At 37.8% G+C, this 18,473-nt stretch overlaps 1 protein-coding gene and 1 pseudogene across 1 annotated transcript in view; both read right to left on the minus strand.

Annotated features, from left to right (window-relative positions):
* Window positions 1-15,540, minus strand: part of EFCAB13 (EF-hand calcium binding domain 13) — an 83,680-nt gene extending 68,140 nt beyond the window's left edge. The window contains exons 1-2 of the mRNA XM_040244363.1: window positions 15,327-15,540; window positions 10,940-11,103 (exon numbers count right to left, since the gene is read on the minus strand). Coding sequence (XP_040100297.1) covers window positions 10,940-11,103; window positions 15,327-15,356 — 194 coding nt within the window. The 5' untranslated portion in view covers window positions 15,357-15,540. The remainder of the gene's footprint in view (window positions 1-10,939; window positions 11,104-15,326) is intronic.
* LOC120866978 lies at window positions 9,979-10,865 on the minus strand (annotated as a pseudogene).
* Window positions 15,541-18,473: the final 2,933 nt, after the last annotated feature.

Raw genomic sequence — 18,473 nt, forward strand, 5'->3', positions numbered from 1 at the left:
ATCCAGCTTCAATAATGAACAATCTTATTTCATCTATATTCTTATCCCTGCTCTCATTCCTTATTACTTTAAAACAAATTCCAGTATCACATTGTTTCATCCATAGGATTTTTATATACATTTCTTCAAGGTGTTTTTTCTTTTAAAAACGTATGTTTTTTTAATTGAAGAAAGTAATAAAGCTAGCACACAAAGCTTAATAAGATTTCCCCTCAAAGCTATTTTTCCCTTTCAACTCACATTATTAAACAGATCAATGATTTCAGAGAGTATGGAAAGTAAGACTTCCCCCTAATTGAGAAGCAGTTAGTGAGAAGAAGGAAGGACTATAATTAAAACAATTTTATAATTAAGTTTATAATTAATAATTATAATCAATTTAATTTATAATTAAGACAATTTTATTACATTAAAACTTCGTTTGTTCCCAAATGCTACAGGTCACATGGCATAGGTGAATGTGATTTAAACCCATTGCTAGGAACTTTTCAAAGGAAAAAAGAAGATGGGAAAGGGAATAAAAGTGGCATTTTTTAAGCATCATATTTGTAGGCATGGGGTTAAGAGCTTTTCAAGCATGATCATAGTTAATCATTCTTATAGCATCCATGTAACAGGTATTATTAACTCTGTTTTACATATGAAGTAACAGAGTCAAAGATAAAGTAATTGTCTAAAGTCACTCCATGCATTAGTCCAAATAATCCAAGAAATAGACACCAAGAAAGAGTTAATAATGCAAGCAGGATTTTATTAGGAGAAATGCCTGTGTAGGGAACACAAGAAAGAAATCTAGGAGAACAGACAGGCCACAATGCAAGTCTGAATATAAGTAAAGAAGAGAGGGAAAGAAGTGGCAGTTTCTGCAACACCACGTAGTCTAAGGAAGGTTCTAAGGAAGGTTCTAACCTTCCTTAGAACCTTCCTTAAAAATGTATTTAAAACACAGTTATGAAGCCAAAAATCCCCAATAATGTCTTAATATCATCAAATACACCTGAACCTGTATTCAAATCTCCAATTGTCTCATAAGTGTCAAAATTTTTTAACACTTTACATTGGGATTCAATAAGGTCCCCACATTACAGTTGGCTGACATATCTTTTAGATCTTTTTCCACCTATAGGTTCTTCCCCCATGTCTTTTATTATCATTATCATCATTACTGCCAGTTGCCTTATAGATTTTTCACAGTCTAGATTTTGTTGATTTTATTGCCAAGATTGTAGGAATTTAAAGACTTGATGTGATTAACTCTCTACTTTTTTAGAGGGTAGTTGGAAGGGGTTACATAGGTGATGGTATTTTCCCATCAGGAAGCATATAATGTCCAAGTGACTCTCTATTTGATATTAGCAGCTACTTATTAATAACTATCTGCAGTAAATCATCAGGGACTGCAAAATGGTTACATTCTAAATCTAATGTCATTCCTTCTTCACTCATTAGCTAAAATATTTCCATAAACAGAAACTTTCTCTCATGTACTATTTGCTTACCCTTTGGTACAGTTCAGAAAGGCAAGATTATTCATTGCTTTCCCCTTATTTATCACTTTCCATAACAGTGACTTTGTTGACTGTAACCTTCAACATTAAAAAGCAGAGACATTACTTTGCCAACAAAGGTCCGTCTAGTCAAGGTTATAGTTTTTCCAGTAGTCATGTATGAATGTGAGAGTTGGACTATAAAGAAAGCTGAGCACCGAAGAATTGATGCTTTTGAACTGCGGTGTTGGAGAAGACTCTTGAGAGTCCCTTGGACTGCAAGGAGATCCAGCCTAAACGAGATCAGCCCTGAGTGTTCATTGGAAGGACTGATGCTGAAGATGAAACTCCAATACCTTGGCCACCTGATGAGAAAAACTGACTCATTGGAAAAGACCCTGATGCTGGGAAAGGTTGAGGGCAGGAGGAGAAGGGGACAACAGAGGATGAGATGGTTGGATGGCATCACCGACTCAACGGACATGAGTTTGGGTAAACTCCAGGAGTTGGTGATGAACAGGGAGGCCTGGCATGCTGCAGTCCATGGGGTCACAAAGAGTCGGACACGACTGAGTGACTGAACTGAACTGAACTGAATCTTCAACAATGACAAAATGATTTTTATATCATTGTGAACACACTAAATATATTAAATTCACTTTAATTCCCTGAAATTTTATTCTTATGATGCTTTAATTTTCTAATGTGTGTTGGGAAGAGGTGAGAGCCTTTTCAAGTGGGCTCTTGATCCATCTCTGGTAGCAGTCTTAGTTTCCTCATTTCTGGAAGACAAGATGCTCCAAGCTCATCTGTACACTTCCCTTCCCAGACCTGCTATCACACATTTCTCCAAAGAAATGGTTCCTTTCAATAAGAAATGGTACTTTAAAGTCAAAGCTAGATTCTGAACTACTTTTTAGCAATTACTCTGCTTTCTTATTTCTTGGTTTTCTATGTTTATGCCTCTTTCCCTCCTCTTCTTATTGAACTGTCAAGAACTTTTGTAACACAAATAAATACTCCATAAACTATATAATAGTGAGATCAATAAAATAACCCTGAAATGAATTTGAAAAAGAAGAGCTTTTGGAAATTTCATTCTTTGCTTTAAGTAATCCAAAGAAGATCTAAATTTCAAGGACAATCCTAAAATTATTTTGTGCTCTGGGATCTTGTAGACTAAGAATGATTCTGAGATAAACTAGATCCCATACTTGTCTGCACAATGGAATCACCTGAGAGCTTCAAAAAATTCTGATGCCTGTGTCCAATCCCCCAAAATTGTGATTTAATTATTTTGGAGACTGAGCTGATATTTGGAATTTTTTAAAGATACTAGGTTTTTTTTTAAGATATAGATTCTAACACAGAGAATAAATTAAGAATCATTATGGCAATACCTCATTGGCTTGTTTCTATCCAGAACTCATATCAACTGAGCTGTAATCCAGTACTTTAGAAGTAACACCTTATTCTTCCTTGTATGTAAAACTAAAAACTCTTTAGCAGAAATGATTCCTTCCTTTTAGAGTAACCTGCTATGCAAGGGCTGCTTAGGTGATACACAGAAAAATGACTGGATTGAGTCTACAACATCTTTAGATAAATTTAGCACTAAGCAAAACTGTGAAATAAGGGAAATTTTTATCATGCAGCCTACTCCCATTTCTTAGTAGGTACCTTGATCTTTTGACATTGAGAGCAAGCTCAGTCGCCCAATTGTGTCTGACTCTTTGTGACCCCATGGACTACAGCCCATCAGGCTCCTCTGTCCAAGCAATTTTCCATGCAAGAATACTGAAGTGGGTTGCCATTTCCTCCTCCAGAGGATTTTCCAGACCCAGGGATCAAACTGATGTCTCCTGAATCTCCTGCATTGGCAGGCAGATTCTTTACACTGCACCAGGTGGGGAGCCCCCTTTTGACATTATACCCCTTTAAATCCAATCCCTAAACTTCTACTCTGAGAGCCCTATTACCTTGCTCTTATCCCCACTGAAGATGCCCTGTGGTCAGTCCCCTCAACAGTCCTCCCCTCACAAGGCAATGACTTTACTTTGACTATGTCCCAGGGTATAAAATACATTTTCTATTGAGATGTAACACCCATATACAAAGAAAGAGAGAAATGAAACAATTTCACAAAAGAATACTTATCCTTATTATATGAAAAGCACTATAATGTCTTCGATTCTAGTCTAATTTCTTTTTAGAAAACTACTAGTAGCTACCTCTTAAGTTGATTTCATGACACATGAATTAATCACAACCTACAGCATACTGCTGCTTTATATCCCCCATTCCCTTCCATATATCCTTACTGAAACTGATTTTCATATTTCTAGAATAATTATGACTTTTACCTCATTACATCACCTTTTATGTTTTATCATTTTTTAAAGTATAACTGTGTTCTTTCAATTACAAGATAACTCAAATATTTTAGGGAATAGGAATGATTTGATATAAATAACAAATAACTAAAAACACTTCTTTCATATTGCATTCCTTAGGTGCATTGTGTCTCCCCAGGTATTAACCATTTTAAACAATACTAATGAAAGAAAGGAAAGAAACACTCCTACTACGTTCCATTTCTTCCTAGGTAACAAGCTTTATTATGGTGTGCTGTGCACACATGCTAGATCGCCTCAGTCACATCTGACTCTTTGCGACCCTATGGACTGTAACCCACCAGGCTTTTCTGTCCATGGGATTCTCCAGGCAAAAATACTGGAGTGGGTTGCCATGCCCTCCTCCAGGGGACCATCCTAACCCAGAGATTGAACCTGCTGCATCTCTTAGGTCTCCTGTATTGGCAGGTAGATTCTTTACCACTAGCAGCACCAGGGAAGCCCCTTATTGTGGTGGCCTAGAAATGACTGTCTCATCTTTTTCCTCTAACTCAGTGGAATAGCGGGAACTCCCACCTAATTATCAGCAAATTTGTCAGCAAGAATCTTGCAGGCCAGGAGGGAGAGAGATGATATATTCAAAAAGAAAAAAGAAAAGAAAGAAAAAAAGAAAAAAAAAAAAACAAGAATACTCTACCCCATAAAGCTGTATTCAGAACTGAAGGAGAGATAAAGAATTTTATAGGCAAACAGAAGCTGAAGGAGTTCATCACCACTAGACTGACCTTATAAGAAATGTTGAAGGGAGTTCTGCAAGCTAATAAGAAAGTATGCTAATTAGTACCATGAAAACATATGAAAATATAAATTTTACTGGTAAAGGTAAACATATATATATAGTCAAATTCAGAATACTCTAATATTGTAATGTACTCAGTCACTCATCTTCCCTGGTGGCTCAAACGGTAAAGCATCTGCCTACAGTGCAAGAGACCTGGGTTCGATCCCTGGGTTGGGAAGATCCCCTGGAGAAGGCAATGGCAACCGACTCCAGCACTCTTGCCTGGAAAATCCCATGGGCGGAGGAGCCTGGTGGGCAACAGTCCACGGGGTCACAAAGAGTCGGATACGACTGAGTGACTTCACTTTCTGAATTCTTTCAGTTACTCATTCACATCTGACTCTTTGCAATCCTAGGGACTTGTAGCCCACCAGACTCCTCTGTCCGTGGGATGCTCCAGGCAAGAATCCTGGAGTGGGTGGCCGTTTCCTCCTCCAGGGGGTCTTCCCCACCCAGGGACTGAACCCAGGTCTCCTGCATTCCTGCACTGGCAAGTGGATTCTTTACCACTGAGCCACCTGGGAATGCCAAGGTGTGTAATGGTATACCACTATTGTAATGGTGGAGGCAAATCACATACAATTTTAGTATGAATGTTAAAAGACAAAAGTATTCATAATAACTATAACCACAACAATTTGCTTATAGATATATAATATAAAAAGATGTGAACTGAGACATCAAAAACAAAATGGGGTAGGGGGTACTGAGAGATAAACTCAAATAAGTGAAATAAGAAATGAAAAAGGAGGTATTACGACTGATAACAGAGAAAGAGTAAAGATCATAAGAAACTACCATGAACAATTATATATCAATAAATTAGATAATCTAGAAGAAATAGATAAATTCCTATAATAATACAGCCTACCAAGATTGAATTATGAAGAAGTACAAAATCTGAACAGACCAATTATTAGTAAAGATATTAAATCAGTAATCAAAAACCTTTCAACAAAGTCCAGAATCAGTTAGCTTTCCTCGTGCATTCTACTAAAGATTTAAAGAAGAATTAATGCCAATTCTTCTCAAACTCTTTCCAAAAACTGAAGAGGAGGGAATACTTTCAAACTCATTTTATGAAGATAGCATTACCAATGGGCTTCCCCAGTGGCTCAGCAGTAAACAATCCATCTGCAATGCAGGAGAAGCTGGAGACGTGTATTTGATCCCTAGGTCAGGCAAGATTCCCTGGAGAAAGGCATGACAACCCACTCCAGTATTCTTGCTTGGAAAATCGCAAAGAGTAGGACACGACTGAAGCAATGGAGCATGCGTTACCAATATCAAAGCCAGACAAGGACACTACAAGAAAAGAATATCAGGCTAATATTCCTGATGAACACAGATGCAAAAACTCTCAACAAAGGATCTGTAAACCATGTTCAACTGTACATTAAAAAGATGAGTTACCATGATCAATGGGATTTATTCCCAGGACACAAGGATGGTTCAAGATAGGAAAATCAATAAATGTGATACACAACTCTGTAGGGAAAAATCAATCTTCCTTCTGTTTCTCCTTTATTCTCACACTACCATTACACTCACATCTGACCCCAAATGTGTGTGGGGTTTGCCCCCACCAAGCAATTCTCTGTGACACCATATGGTGTCCTATAAGTTAACTCAATCCTGACACTAAGTACCTGGAAATACTTTCGGATTCCACAGGGTAAAGGCTCAGTTTCACAAGACTTCCCCACCCTACCTTAGATATCAACTGCAGGCCCATTTTTCACCTGTGCTTCTGACCAACTGGCTATAAATCAGAGGTTCTCACAAGCCATTCCTTAGGTTTCATTATTTTGCTTGAGGGACTCAAGAACTCAGAACAGTTGCATATGCTTACCAGTTTATTAAAGGACATGAAAAATGATACAGATGAATAGCCAGATGAAGAGATATATAAGATCAGGTCTTGAAGGATCATAGTTGCAGGAAATTAAGTTCCCATGGAGTTAGGGTGCATTACCCTTCCTGGTATGTGGATGTGTTCACCAACCTGAAAGATCTCTGAACTCCATACTATTGGGAGTTTTTTAGAGGCCTCCCCCCATGTAGGCATGATCAATTATTAACTCCATTTACAGTCCTCTACCCTCTCTGGAGAGCTTTATAGGTTCTTGAACGTATCCACATACTGGGAAGATGATACACTCCAACTCCATGAGGACAGAACTCCTTCATCTGAGACCCTCCCAGACCTCTCCCAATGTATCTTTTTATCTGGCTATTCATCTGTATCTTCTATCACATTTTTTTAATAAACTGGTAAATGTAAGTTAAGTGTTTCCCTGAGCTTTCTGAGCTGTTCTAGAAATTAATCAAACCTGAGGAGGGGTCATAGGGACCTCTGATTTATAGCCAAGTCAGACATAAGTAACCTGAGGACCTACCACTTGAGATTGTAAGATGAAATGGGGGTGGGGCAGTCTCATGGCTCTGAACCCTTAACCTGTGGGATCTGGCACTATCTGCAGCTAGATAGCCTCAGAATTTAGTTAAATTGTAGGACACCCAGCTGGTGTCACAGAATTTCTTGGTGTTCAGGGAAATCCACACATCTGGTGTCAGAAGTGTTAGCGTGGTAGCATGAAAGTAAAGGAGATAAACAGGAGAACTTAGGCTTTTCCTAACACAACCACATTAATAAAATGAAGGATAATAATTACATGATCATCTCAATGGATGCAGAAATTTGACAAAACTCAATATTCATTTATGATAAAAACTCTCAACAAAATAGGTTTAGAAGGAATGTACCTCAACATAATAAAGCCATATACGACAAGCCCAGAGCTAACATCATACTGTGATGTTGAAAGTGAAAAGTTGAAAGTGAAAAGTTGAAAGCTTTTGCTCTAAGATCAGAAATAAGACAAGGGTGCCCTGTCTCACCACTTTTATTTAACTGGAAGTCCTAGCCAGAGCAATTAGGCAAGAAAAAAAAGAAAGATATTCAAATCAGAATAGGAAGTTAAATTTTGTTTTCAGACAGCATGATTTTATACACGGAAAAACCTTAAAGATTCCATCAAAAACAAAACTGCTATAACTAACACACAAATTCAATAAAGTTGCAAAATATAAAATTAATATACAAAATCAATTGCACTTTTATCCACTAACAATGAAGTATCAGAAAGAGAAATTAAGAAAACAACCCTATTTATCTAATCAAAAGGAATAAAACACTTAGGAATAAATTTAACCAAGGAGGTGAAAGATCTGTACACTGAAAACTATAAACACTGATGAAAGACTGATGAAAGATATTCTGTGTTCATGGTTTGGAAGTACTAATATTGTTAAAATGTCATTACTATCTAAAGTGAACTATGAATTCGAAGCAATTCTCATCCAAATTCCAATGCCACTTTTCACAGAAATAAAACAAACAATCCTAAAATCTGTATGGAACTACAGAAGACTTCAAAAAGCTAAAACAATCTTGGTAAAGAAACTGTGTAACTCCTAGAAGAAAACAAATGTCTTTGACATCACTCTTAGCAATGATTTTTTAACTGATACCAAAAATAAAAGCAAAAGAAGCAAAATAAACAAGTGGTACTATATCAAACTAAAAAGTTTCTCCTCAGCAAAGGAAAATACTAGCAAAATGAAAAGATAACCTAGGGAATGAGAGAAAATATTTGCAAACCATATATCTGATGAGTTAATGTTCAAAATACATAAGCAACTCATATAACCCAAAAGCAAATGAAGAAATGACCCAATTAAAAATGGGCAAAGACTTGAATAGACATTTCTCCAAAGAAGACATACCAATGACCAACAAATACATGAAAAGGTGCTCGACATCATTCATCATCAGGGAAATTAACATCAAAATCACTGTGAGGTATCACCTCACACTTGTTAGAATGGTCATCATTACAAAGACAGGAGATAACTAGAGTTGGCAAGGATGTAGATAAATGAGAATCTTGTACACTGTTGGTGGGAATATTAGTTGGTACAGTCACTATAGAAAACAGTATGGAGAGGTTCCTTAAAAAAATTTAAACACAGGGCTTCCCTGGTGGCTCAGTGGTAAAGAATCTGCCTGCCAATGCTGGAGACAGGGGTTCGATCCCTGGGTCAGGAAGATCCCACATGCCACAGAGCAGCTAAGTTCATGTGCCACAACTATTAAGCCTTTGCTCTAGAGCCAGGGAACCACAACCACTGAGCCCACATGCTGCAACTACTGAAGCCCACACACTCTAGAATGCATGTTCCAGAACAAGAAAAGCCATTCTAAATAGAAACCCACACACTGCAACTAGAGAAAAGCCCATGCACCAACAAAGACCCAGGACAGCCAGAAATAAATAATAAATAAATAAAAGTTTTTAAAAATTAAACACAGAGCTATAAAATGATCCAGCAATTCTATTTCTGGGTATATATCCAAAAGAAATGAAAACAAGATCTCAGAGATATATGCATTCCCATGTTCATTGCAGTATTATCCACAATAGCTAAGATATGAAAACTATATAAGTGTCTGTCAACAGATTAATAGGTAAAGAAAAGTGAAAGTGAAAGTTAGTTACACAGTCATGTACGACTCTTTGAGATCCCATGGACTGTAGCCCGCCAGGCTCCTCTGTCCTTGAAATTCTCCAGGCAAGAGTACCGGAGTGGATTGCCATTTCCTTCTCCAAATAAAGATGTGGTAAATATAAACAATGGAATACTATGTAGCCATGAGAAAGAAGGAAATAAGGTGGATGGACCTTGATGGCATTATGCAAAGTGAAATAAGTCAAACAGAGAAAGACAAATGCTATGTCACTTATACATTATTTTTTTTTTAAAGTCACAAGGTGACTAGTTAGTAATCCTGTACTGTATAACTAAAATTTGTTGAGATCAGAACTTCTGTTCTCAACAAAATAATAATGATGATGATGATGATGATGTAAATATGTGAGGTGATGAATGTGTTAACTAATTCAATGGGGGTAGTCATTTCACAATGTATACATACATTAAATCACCGTATATTTAATACACCATATATTTATACATACACCATATATTTAAATAAATTACAATTTTGTCAAAAAAAAAAGACAGATATATGGATAATGGCCTCATTACTGGAAAACTATGATAGCTTATAGGCCTCCACATGGCTGTGAGAGAAGTGAGAAAAATATGAGAAGTTAATTAGGAATTAAAACCATGCTCCTAAAAGAATGCTCAGCAATATGCATGATCCTCTATACTTAGTACATTACAAGAAGACAGGAGTTACATTTTTGGTTCTCTCTTTTTTTTTTTTATTTAAGAGTTTATTATGATTTATAAGTCTCATTTTAAAAACATCAGTCCATCAAACCATGTAGAAATAAGTATGCAAAAAGCATGCAAAACAAAACATACTTTAAACATGTTTAAGTAGAGAAGTTATCTGAAATTCTGGATTTTCAGTCACTTCATTATTTGCATTATTATACAATGGCAGCCAAATAATCCTTAACTTCAGTTGGGGTAAGCCTCCTAAATCTGGCTTCATTGCAGATTCCAACTTCTATATTATCTTCTGTCATCTGCCCTTCAAAGCTTTCCTTTAGGGTTAATATGGCTGTATGAATGGCATGTTCAAGTTCCAGATCTTCATTATATCTTTTCTCATGGAAAGTCTTCCTATTCACATAGGTCTTTCCCATTGCTGTGGCTTTCCAGGCAAAGTAAGCTCCAGATGGATCTGACTGAAATAAATATGGCCGTCCCTCATTCCAGCCACAGATAAGTAAAGAAACTCCAAATGGGCGAACACCACCTGACTGGGTGTATTCCTGCATCACAGAAGCTACTCTCTGGACCAGCTGAGCTGTGGGAATGGGTTCTTGGTAAATGAGATAGTACTGTTCAGCTAGTTTTCGAGCTCTGTGCACAAGTACCCTGTAATCTGGGCCCATGCCACTATACACCAAACCTATAGGCTTGGTGATTGGTTCCACTTTGTGAACACTTCACTCATCATACAGAATGGATTTCTGTTTCTTCTCAGTTGCCAAGACCACACCATTTGCAGCTTTAATTCCCACTGAAGGAGCTCCTCCAGCTACAGCAGCCAAAGCATATTCTATCTGGACAAGTTTACCAGACGGGCTGAATGTAGTCAGCGAAAAGATGTAACCACATTCCGCCATCTTTACCCAAAGACCCAACGCACATCCCTGGTTCTCTTAAACTGGCAAAAGTATAATTCAATTAAGTAAGTTCACAGTTCAACTTACTTTTTTGTGTGTGGTTCTGGGCTCAAACCCCTAATTTCAGGTGAAATTCTCTTCTCTGTTGTTTTAGAAAACTTTATGTACTTTTTGCTATCAATATCTCTTGATAATAAGTCAGCTGCAAAAGAATTACAGTCATCATCTGATGAATCAGTATTTTCTTCCCCCTGGAGAGCAATCAAAAGCCACTGTCAGCCATGTTCTCTCTGCATACATAAATTAAATATGACATTCTGAGTCAAATCATTCATTCTAGATCAATACTCTCTCCAAAATGGTGCTACCAAAAAGAATTTTGTTGAAAAGAGCTACTTAATGCATTAATTTGGATTAGGTATATATTCTAAATGACTCCACCTTTCCTTAGTGCACTTTGCAGCTACAAATGTGCAGCATTCATGAATATATCTAACACTCACTGACTCTAGTTCTTACGGCACCATTAAACTTAACCTCATTAACTAAAATTTCTGCTTTGCAAAAGACACTGTCAAGAGGATGGAAGGACAACCCATAGGCTGGGAGAAAATATTTGCAAAAGACATTTCTGATAAGGGACTGTATTCAAAGTATGTTTATTTTGTATATTCAGAACTATACAAAGAACTCTTAAAGCTCAACAAGAAAAAGAACAACCTACTTAAAATTAGGCAAAAGCTCTTAACAGACACCTCACCAAAGAAGATATACAGATGGCAAACAGGCACATGAAAAGATGTTCAACATCACATCATTAGGGAATCACAAATTGAAACATCAAGATACCACTGCACATCTATCAGAATGGCCAAAATCAAAAACATAGACAATACCAAGTGATGACAAGAATGTGAAGCAAGAGGAACTCCCATTCATTGCTGGTGGGAATGTAAAATGGCATAGCTATTTTGAAAGACAATTTGACAGTGTCTTACAAAACTAAACATACTCTTACCATAGAATTCAGCAATTGTACTTTTCCATATTTACCCTGAGGAGTTGAAAACGTATATCCACACAAAAACCTGAACATAGACACTTATAGCTTTGTTCATAATGGCCAAAACTTGTAAAAAAAAAAAAAAAAAACTCTTCAGTACATCAAAGGATAGATAACTGTGGTACATTCAGATCATGGAATACTGCTGCTAATTCACTTCAGTCATGTCCGACTCTGTGCAACCCCATAGACGGCAGCCCACCAAGCTCCCCCATCCCTGGGATTCTCTAGGCAAAAATAGTGGAGTGGGTTGCCATTTCCTTCTCCAATGCATGAAAGTGAAAAGCCAAAGTGAAATTGCTCAGTCGTGTCCAACTCTTAGCGACCCCATGGACTGCAGCCTACCAGGCTCCTCTGTCCATGGGGTTTTCCAGGCAAAAGTACTGGAATGGGGTGCCATCAGTGCTAAAAAGAAATGAGCTAGCAAGCCATGAAAAGACATGGCGGAATCTTAAATGTTTACTTCTAAGTGAAAGCAGCCAATCTGTAAAAGCTACATACTGTATGATTCCAACTATAGGATGTTCTGGAAAAGGCAAAACTTTGGGGACAATGAAAAGATCAGTGGTTGCTAGTGGGAGTAGGTGGGGTAAGAAGAGATTAATAGGCAAAGCACAGAGGATTTTAGGGCAGTGAAACTATTAATATTCTATACAACATTTTAATAGTGGCTACATGTCATCACACACCTGTCCAATCCCATAGAATGCACAACATCAAGAATCAATTCTAGCACTTCCCTGGTGGTTCACTGCCTGCCAGTGCAGGGGACATGGTTTCAATCCCTGGTCTGGGAAGATACCATATGCCACAGGGCAACTAAACCTGTGTGCCACAACTACTGAAGTCTCCACACTCTAGAGCCCATGTGCTACAACCTCTGAGCCTGAACGCCTAGAGCCCATGCTCCACACCAGAAGCACCATAACGAGAAACGTGCACACCACAACTAGAGAGTAGCCCCTGCTTGCCACAACTAGGGGAAGCCCTCATGCAGCAATGAAGACCCAGCACAGCCAGAAATTAATTAATTAAAAAAAAAAATTTAAGACGGAGGGGAACAAAAATCTGTTATCAAAGTTCAGATGAACAGAAAGAGATAGTGAGTAGAAATTGTAACAGAGGAAGAAAAGAATCTCTAAAACTTTACTGTTAAAGGTGAACCATCTGTAAAATACAAACTGTATAGCTTAAGGAAATAAACTGGTATGATATTTTGATATTGTTGATTTTTAATATTTAAGAATTTATCTTCAAAATCAGTTTATAAGGGAACCATCAACAACGTATATATTACCTGTCTCAGTAATTAGCCAAAGTGAAGTGTTAGTCACTCAGTTGTGTCTGACTCTTTTCAACCACATGGACTGTACTGTAACTCACCAGGATCCTCTGCCCATGGAATTCTCCAGGCAAGAATACTGGAGTGGGTTGCCATTTCCTTCTCCAGGGGATCTTCCCTACCCATAAATTGAATGTAATGAATGTCTCCCACATTACAGGCAGATTCTTTACCATCTGAGCCTAAAGGTCTAGACATATCCAGCCTTCAGTAATTAGCAAAAAGTTCCAAAATTATATTTTGGATTACTGTATAGGTACACGCCTTATATGGTGACACCAGATCCACTAAGACAATAAATTTAAAAGATTAAGACTCTCAACTGACAATGTTAAATTTCACCTGAGCCTTGTGCTTCTGAAAAAACAGTGAAATTTTAAAGAATTCCCTTACTCCTTTGTGTTCTGGATAACAGCTGGCTGCAAAGTACCACCCTTCCTCAAATGATTTAGATAAGACTTACCACATACCTCTCATTTACCCCTTGTTTACCTATGACAAGGCCAAACATCTTCAAATTTTCCTTTCTCTGCGTCACAAATGATTAGCTGAACTGTCTTATCCCCACCAATTTATCAGGACAAACACTTACTAAGCAAGGTTTGGTTAAGCTTCTCTCCTTCCTCCAAGCCCCTGAACTTTGGCCTACCCTCACCATGAAGCATCTCGAAAGAGGATGAGATGATTGGATGGCATCACTGACTCAATGGACATGAGTCTGAACAAGCTCTGGGAGATGGTGAAGGACAGGGAAGCCTGGCATGCTGCAGTCCATGGAGTCGCAAACAGTTGGATACAACTGAACGAATGAACACCACCACCACCACCCTGAGCCAGTGAGCAGGCAGCCCCTCTAGAGAACAGGCTGGCCTCTTTCTCTGATCTCTTTATCTGATCATGCTACTCTATCATCCCATTTCCCCATAACCAATTCTTCCTAGCCTTCTTCATGCTCACTCAGTAGTGTCCAACTGTTTGTGACTCCATGGACTATAGCCTGCCAGGTTCCTCTGTCCATGTAATTTTCCAGGCAAGAATACTGGAGAAGGCTGCCATTTCCTTCTCCAGGGATCCCCTTCCCAACCCAGGTATCAAACCCGATTCTCCCGCATTGGCAGATGGATTCTTTACCTCTAGCACCTAACCTTGTTCACACTCTCAATAAAAGAACATTCTTTTAATCACTTTGTTGTACACCTTAAACTAATAGAACATCAATCAACTATACTCCAATACACAATAAACATTTTAAATAATAAAATAAAACTTAAAAAGAAAATTTTTTGCCTAGTCCTTGAGATGCTTGCAGGTCTTGTGGTCCCTATTTCAGTTAGTTCCCCCTCCTTCTATTTCAGTAGTCTCTTTCCTCCCTTACAATAATCCTTTTGAACAAAGTCTCTCAATAGTAAGTCCAGATTTGGCTTTTTATTGACATGATACTGGCCAATAGATAAGAATATCCCCTGAATCACAGATAAGAAGACTAGAGACACTTGGTATCTTTTAAATTGTTGTTTTAGTGGCTAAGTCATATTTGACTCTTTTGCGACTCCATGGACTGTAGCCCACCAGGCTCCTCTGCCTTTGGAATCTTCCAGGCAAGAATACCGGAGTGGGTTGCAATTTCCTGCTCCAGGGGATCTCCCCCACCCAGGGGTCAAATCTGCACCTCCTGCTTTGGCAGGCAGATTCTTTACCACTGAGCCACCAGCAAAGCCCCATGTTTTAAATTATCTTTTAGCTTTTGGTTAGACTACCGTGTTATTAATTACATTGCTTACAATCTCTCACGTAGGTTTAAATCCTTTGGTCTCCAGAAAAATTGTGTCTGTCCCTTCCCCCCCAAATAAGTTTTATCATACATTACAGATCTCTTGATACTACATGGGTTGCTGGGATGAGAGTTCAATATATTTCCTCTAAACAGTTCAAAAGTCACCTCAGTTTTTAAGCAAGATCGTGTGACTATGTTGCTATGAATCTCCTTACTGATTATAGATCTGAAGTAATGTAAACAAATTTTTAAGGAAGAAAAGGAAAGAATCTTTACAAACTGTTTTGAAAAATACCTGGCAAAATAAATGACCTTTAGTTTCCATCTTTCTGTTTAGAGGTAAATTCTGCCCTTGAAGACTCGATGAACAAGTATAAATGAACAATAGCACAAAATGATTTCCTGCCAAAAAAAGAAAAATAAAAAGTCATATCCTTGCTTAGGAGATGTAAGTAATTAAACTACCTGAAGCTATTATTCTAATGTAATACTCATTTATAGCACAAACCTAATACACATTTCCTAACTCAGATACATATACAAAAGCTAGAAAAAGCAGTTAAAATATCATAAATCACAGGAGATCATCCAGTCCCTTAACTTTGTGGTATAAGGAGGAGTAGAGAAATCCAAATTTGAATGGCATGAAAAGCAGAAAATTCAATAATATTTATTTATTCAAGCAAACCCAGTTAAGTAGAACATAAGTAGTAATTGCTAACATTATTTAATATTTACTGTCTATTAAACATTATGATAAACACTTCAACCTGCATTATTTCATTTATTCCTCATAATTACCTTTCAAGGAATTACCATTATCTCTATTTTACAGATGAGGAAAATAAAAACTTAGATAAAATTGCCCAAGATTCCACAGCCAACAAATAGTAGTATCAGATTTTGAATTAAGGCAGCCTAACAGCCTGAGGTCTTCAGCATCACACAACATTGACTCTCAAAACAATACTGTTTCAAACAAATAATGTTTTATCCAGTTCCATACTATGTAAATGTGATAACCAACTTTAGAAATTTCCCAAATTTTTCACAATATATTTTAATCATATCTGATCCAAGTGTGTTCGTAGCTCAGTCATGCCCGACTCTTCGTGACCCCATGAACTGTAACCCACCAAGCTCCTCTGTCCATGGAATTCTGCAGACAAGAATAGTTGAGTGGGTAGCCATTCGCTTCTCCAGGGGATCTTCCCGATCCAGGGTTCGAGCCCAGGTCTCTTGTACTGCAGGCAGGTTCTTTACTGTCTAAACCACCAACCCAATACTCATATCTGAATCACTGTTTATTACATTGCTAGCTACATTACATTGTTAGTTGCAATTATTAGTGTCTTTTTCATATTGTAAAGTTTAACTAATAGACAGTATTTTAAAATATTTCTATAATATGTAATTATAATTACTGTTGAATGTGGTATGTCCAAAATTCCTGGAATTCAAAACATGTTAAAAATAAAATGAAACCACATTAAAAATATGCATCTCAGAAGACATTGGAGGTTTTATAGGTCTCCCCAGCAAACCACTCTACGTAACCTCTTCTTAAACTTCTCTAACCAGTTTAATCTTCACCTTTAAACTTCTTAGCATCGCACTTACTGTCTTCAGTATTCTTATTGTCTTCATTATTCAACTTGCATTAATCATTTGCCCTGTATTTTTGTTTAATTATCATATGTATAACTCTTACACCAATTAAAGTCTACATTTCTAAGGAATGGGCTGGTATCTCATCATTCTTTGAATTATTTCTCACAAAACCAAGCACAGTGCTATAAAGGCATTGCAAAAGAAGGAAAGAAAAAAGGGTGGTAGGAAAGAAGGGAGGGAAGGAGAAAAGCAGAGAAGAGAGGGAGGGGAGGAAGGAGGAAAGAGAGTGAAAGAAGGGAGGGAGGTAGGAAGGGAGGGAGGGAGGGAGCAAGGAAGGAATTCAGTCCCTTCTGAGCTTACATACCAAGAACTCTTAGGTCATCAAAGTACTTAATTAAGCAGAGTAAGCCTGACAAACTCTGAAAGGAAGAACTGTTTCATAATTACTGATCACATTATCAAAAAGTTAGCAGGTCTCAAGCCGCTGTATAAACTGGATACCACATAACTCTCTCCAAGCTAAGAGAAAAGATAGCACAGGAAGTCTCTTTCCCATAACTGTGACAACACAATTGTTTCTCAACTCTTTGAATCTTATGACAGATATGTGAACTTGAAAGGGCAAACCAAGAAAAATTTAAAAAGTTGTATCCCTTTTCTCCAATTCATTCCATCCCTCCATCCATAAATTCAGCACATATACATTGCACACTTTCTATGTGCAAGGCTTTCTTCCAGGCTCTGGGGATAAAGCAGTGAACAAAACAGAAAAACAAAAACTGCCCTCACGGAGCTTACATTCTAACTAGGGAGAGAAACAATAAAATAAATAAATAAAATATATAGCATAATATCTGTGACAAGTACTAAGGGGGAAACTGTAAAACAGTGAAAGGAATATTAAATGTGGTGTTGGGGAAGAGATGCAAAGAGTAGATGTGATAGCCGAGGAAGACCTCACTGAGCAGGAGACTTAAAGAGTACACACCTGAAGGAGTTAAGTGGGGAGCCAATGCATAACTTAGGGAAGTGCATTTCAGTCAGAGAAAAAAGTAAGTACAAAGGCTCCAAAGCCAGAAGGAGTTTGAATGTTCTGAAATGGTAGGAAGACCCATGAGGCTGAAACATTGCAAAGGGGAAAGAAAGGAGGGAGAGAGGGGATCAGAGTGGTGAAGGAAGGGAGGCAGATCATGAAGGGCTCCTGGATTATAGCAGGAATTTCGGCCTGTCCTCTGAGAAGACAGGAAGCCATAGGAGAATTTTGAGCAGGGAAATAACATTACCTAAAGTCCTTTCTGAAAGGATCACTCTGGATTCTACAAGTAAGAAAATCCGGTGGGTCTTAGGTTCCTGAAAGCCAAGTGAAAAAAAGTAGTCCAAAAGAAGAATGAGTAATCAGCTGTGACGAATGTTGCCACTAAGTCAAGTAAGATGAGTACTGAATGATTCACTAGATCCTGCAACATAGAGGACACCAACTACCCTAAGAGGAGCCATCTGGGTGTTATAATAAGGAAATAATATCCTTGGAGTGAGTTGAAGAGAGAATGGAGGACAGAAATATGAGACAACTCTATAAGTTATTCTATAAAGGGAAAGAGAAATGAGGTAGCAGCTGAGAGGTAAGCACGGCTATGAGGTTTTAAGATGGGGAAAAATAAAGGCATGTTCATATGCTGATCGAAATAAACTAGCAGAGAAGCAAAAACTGATCATATAGGAAGGGGGAATTACTGGAACAATATTCTCAAGTAGAAGAAAAGAAACAGGATTTAGGACATAAGAGAGGATTTGGCCTTAGCTAAGAACATATTCATAAAAGTAAGAGACA

This window comes from Oryx dammah, unplaced genomic scaffold (assembly GCF_014754425.2).
Source record: "Oryx dammah isolate SB20612 unplaced genomic scaffold, SCBI_Odam_1.1 HiC_scaffold_8, whole genome shotgun sequence".
In the NCBI taxonomy this organism is placed as follows: Eukaryota; Metazoa; Chordata; class Mammalia; order Artiodactyla; family Bovidae; genus Oryx; species Oryx dammah.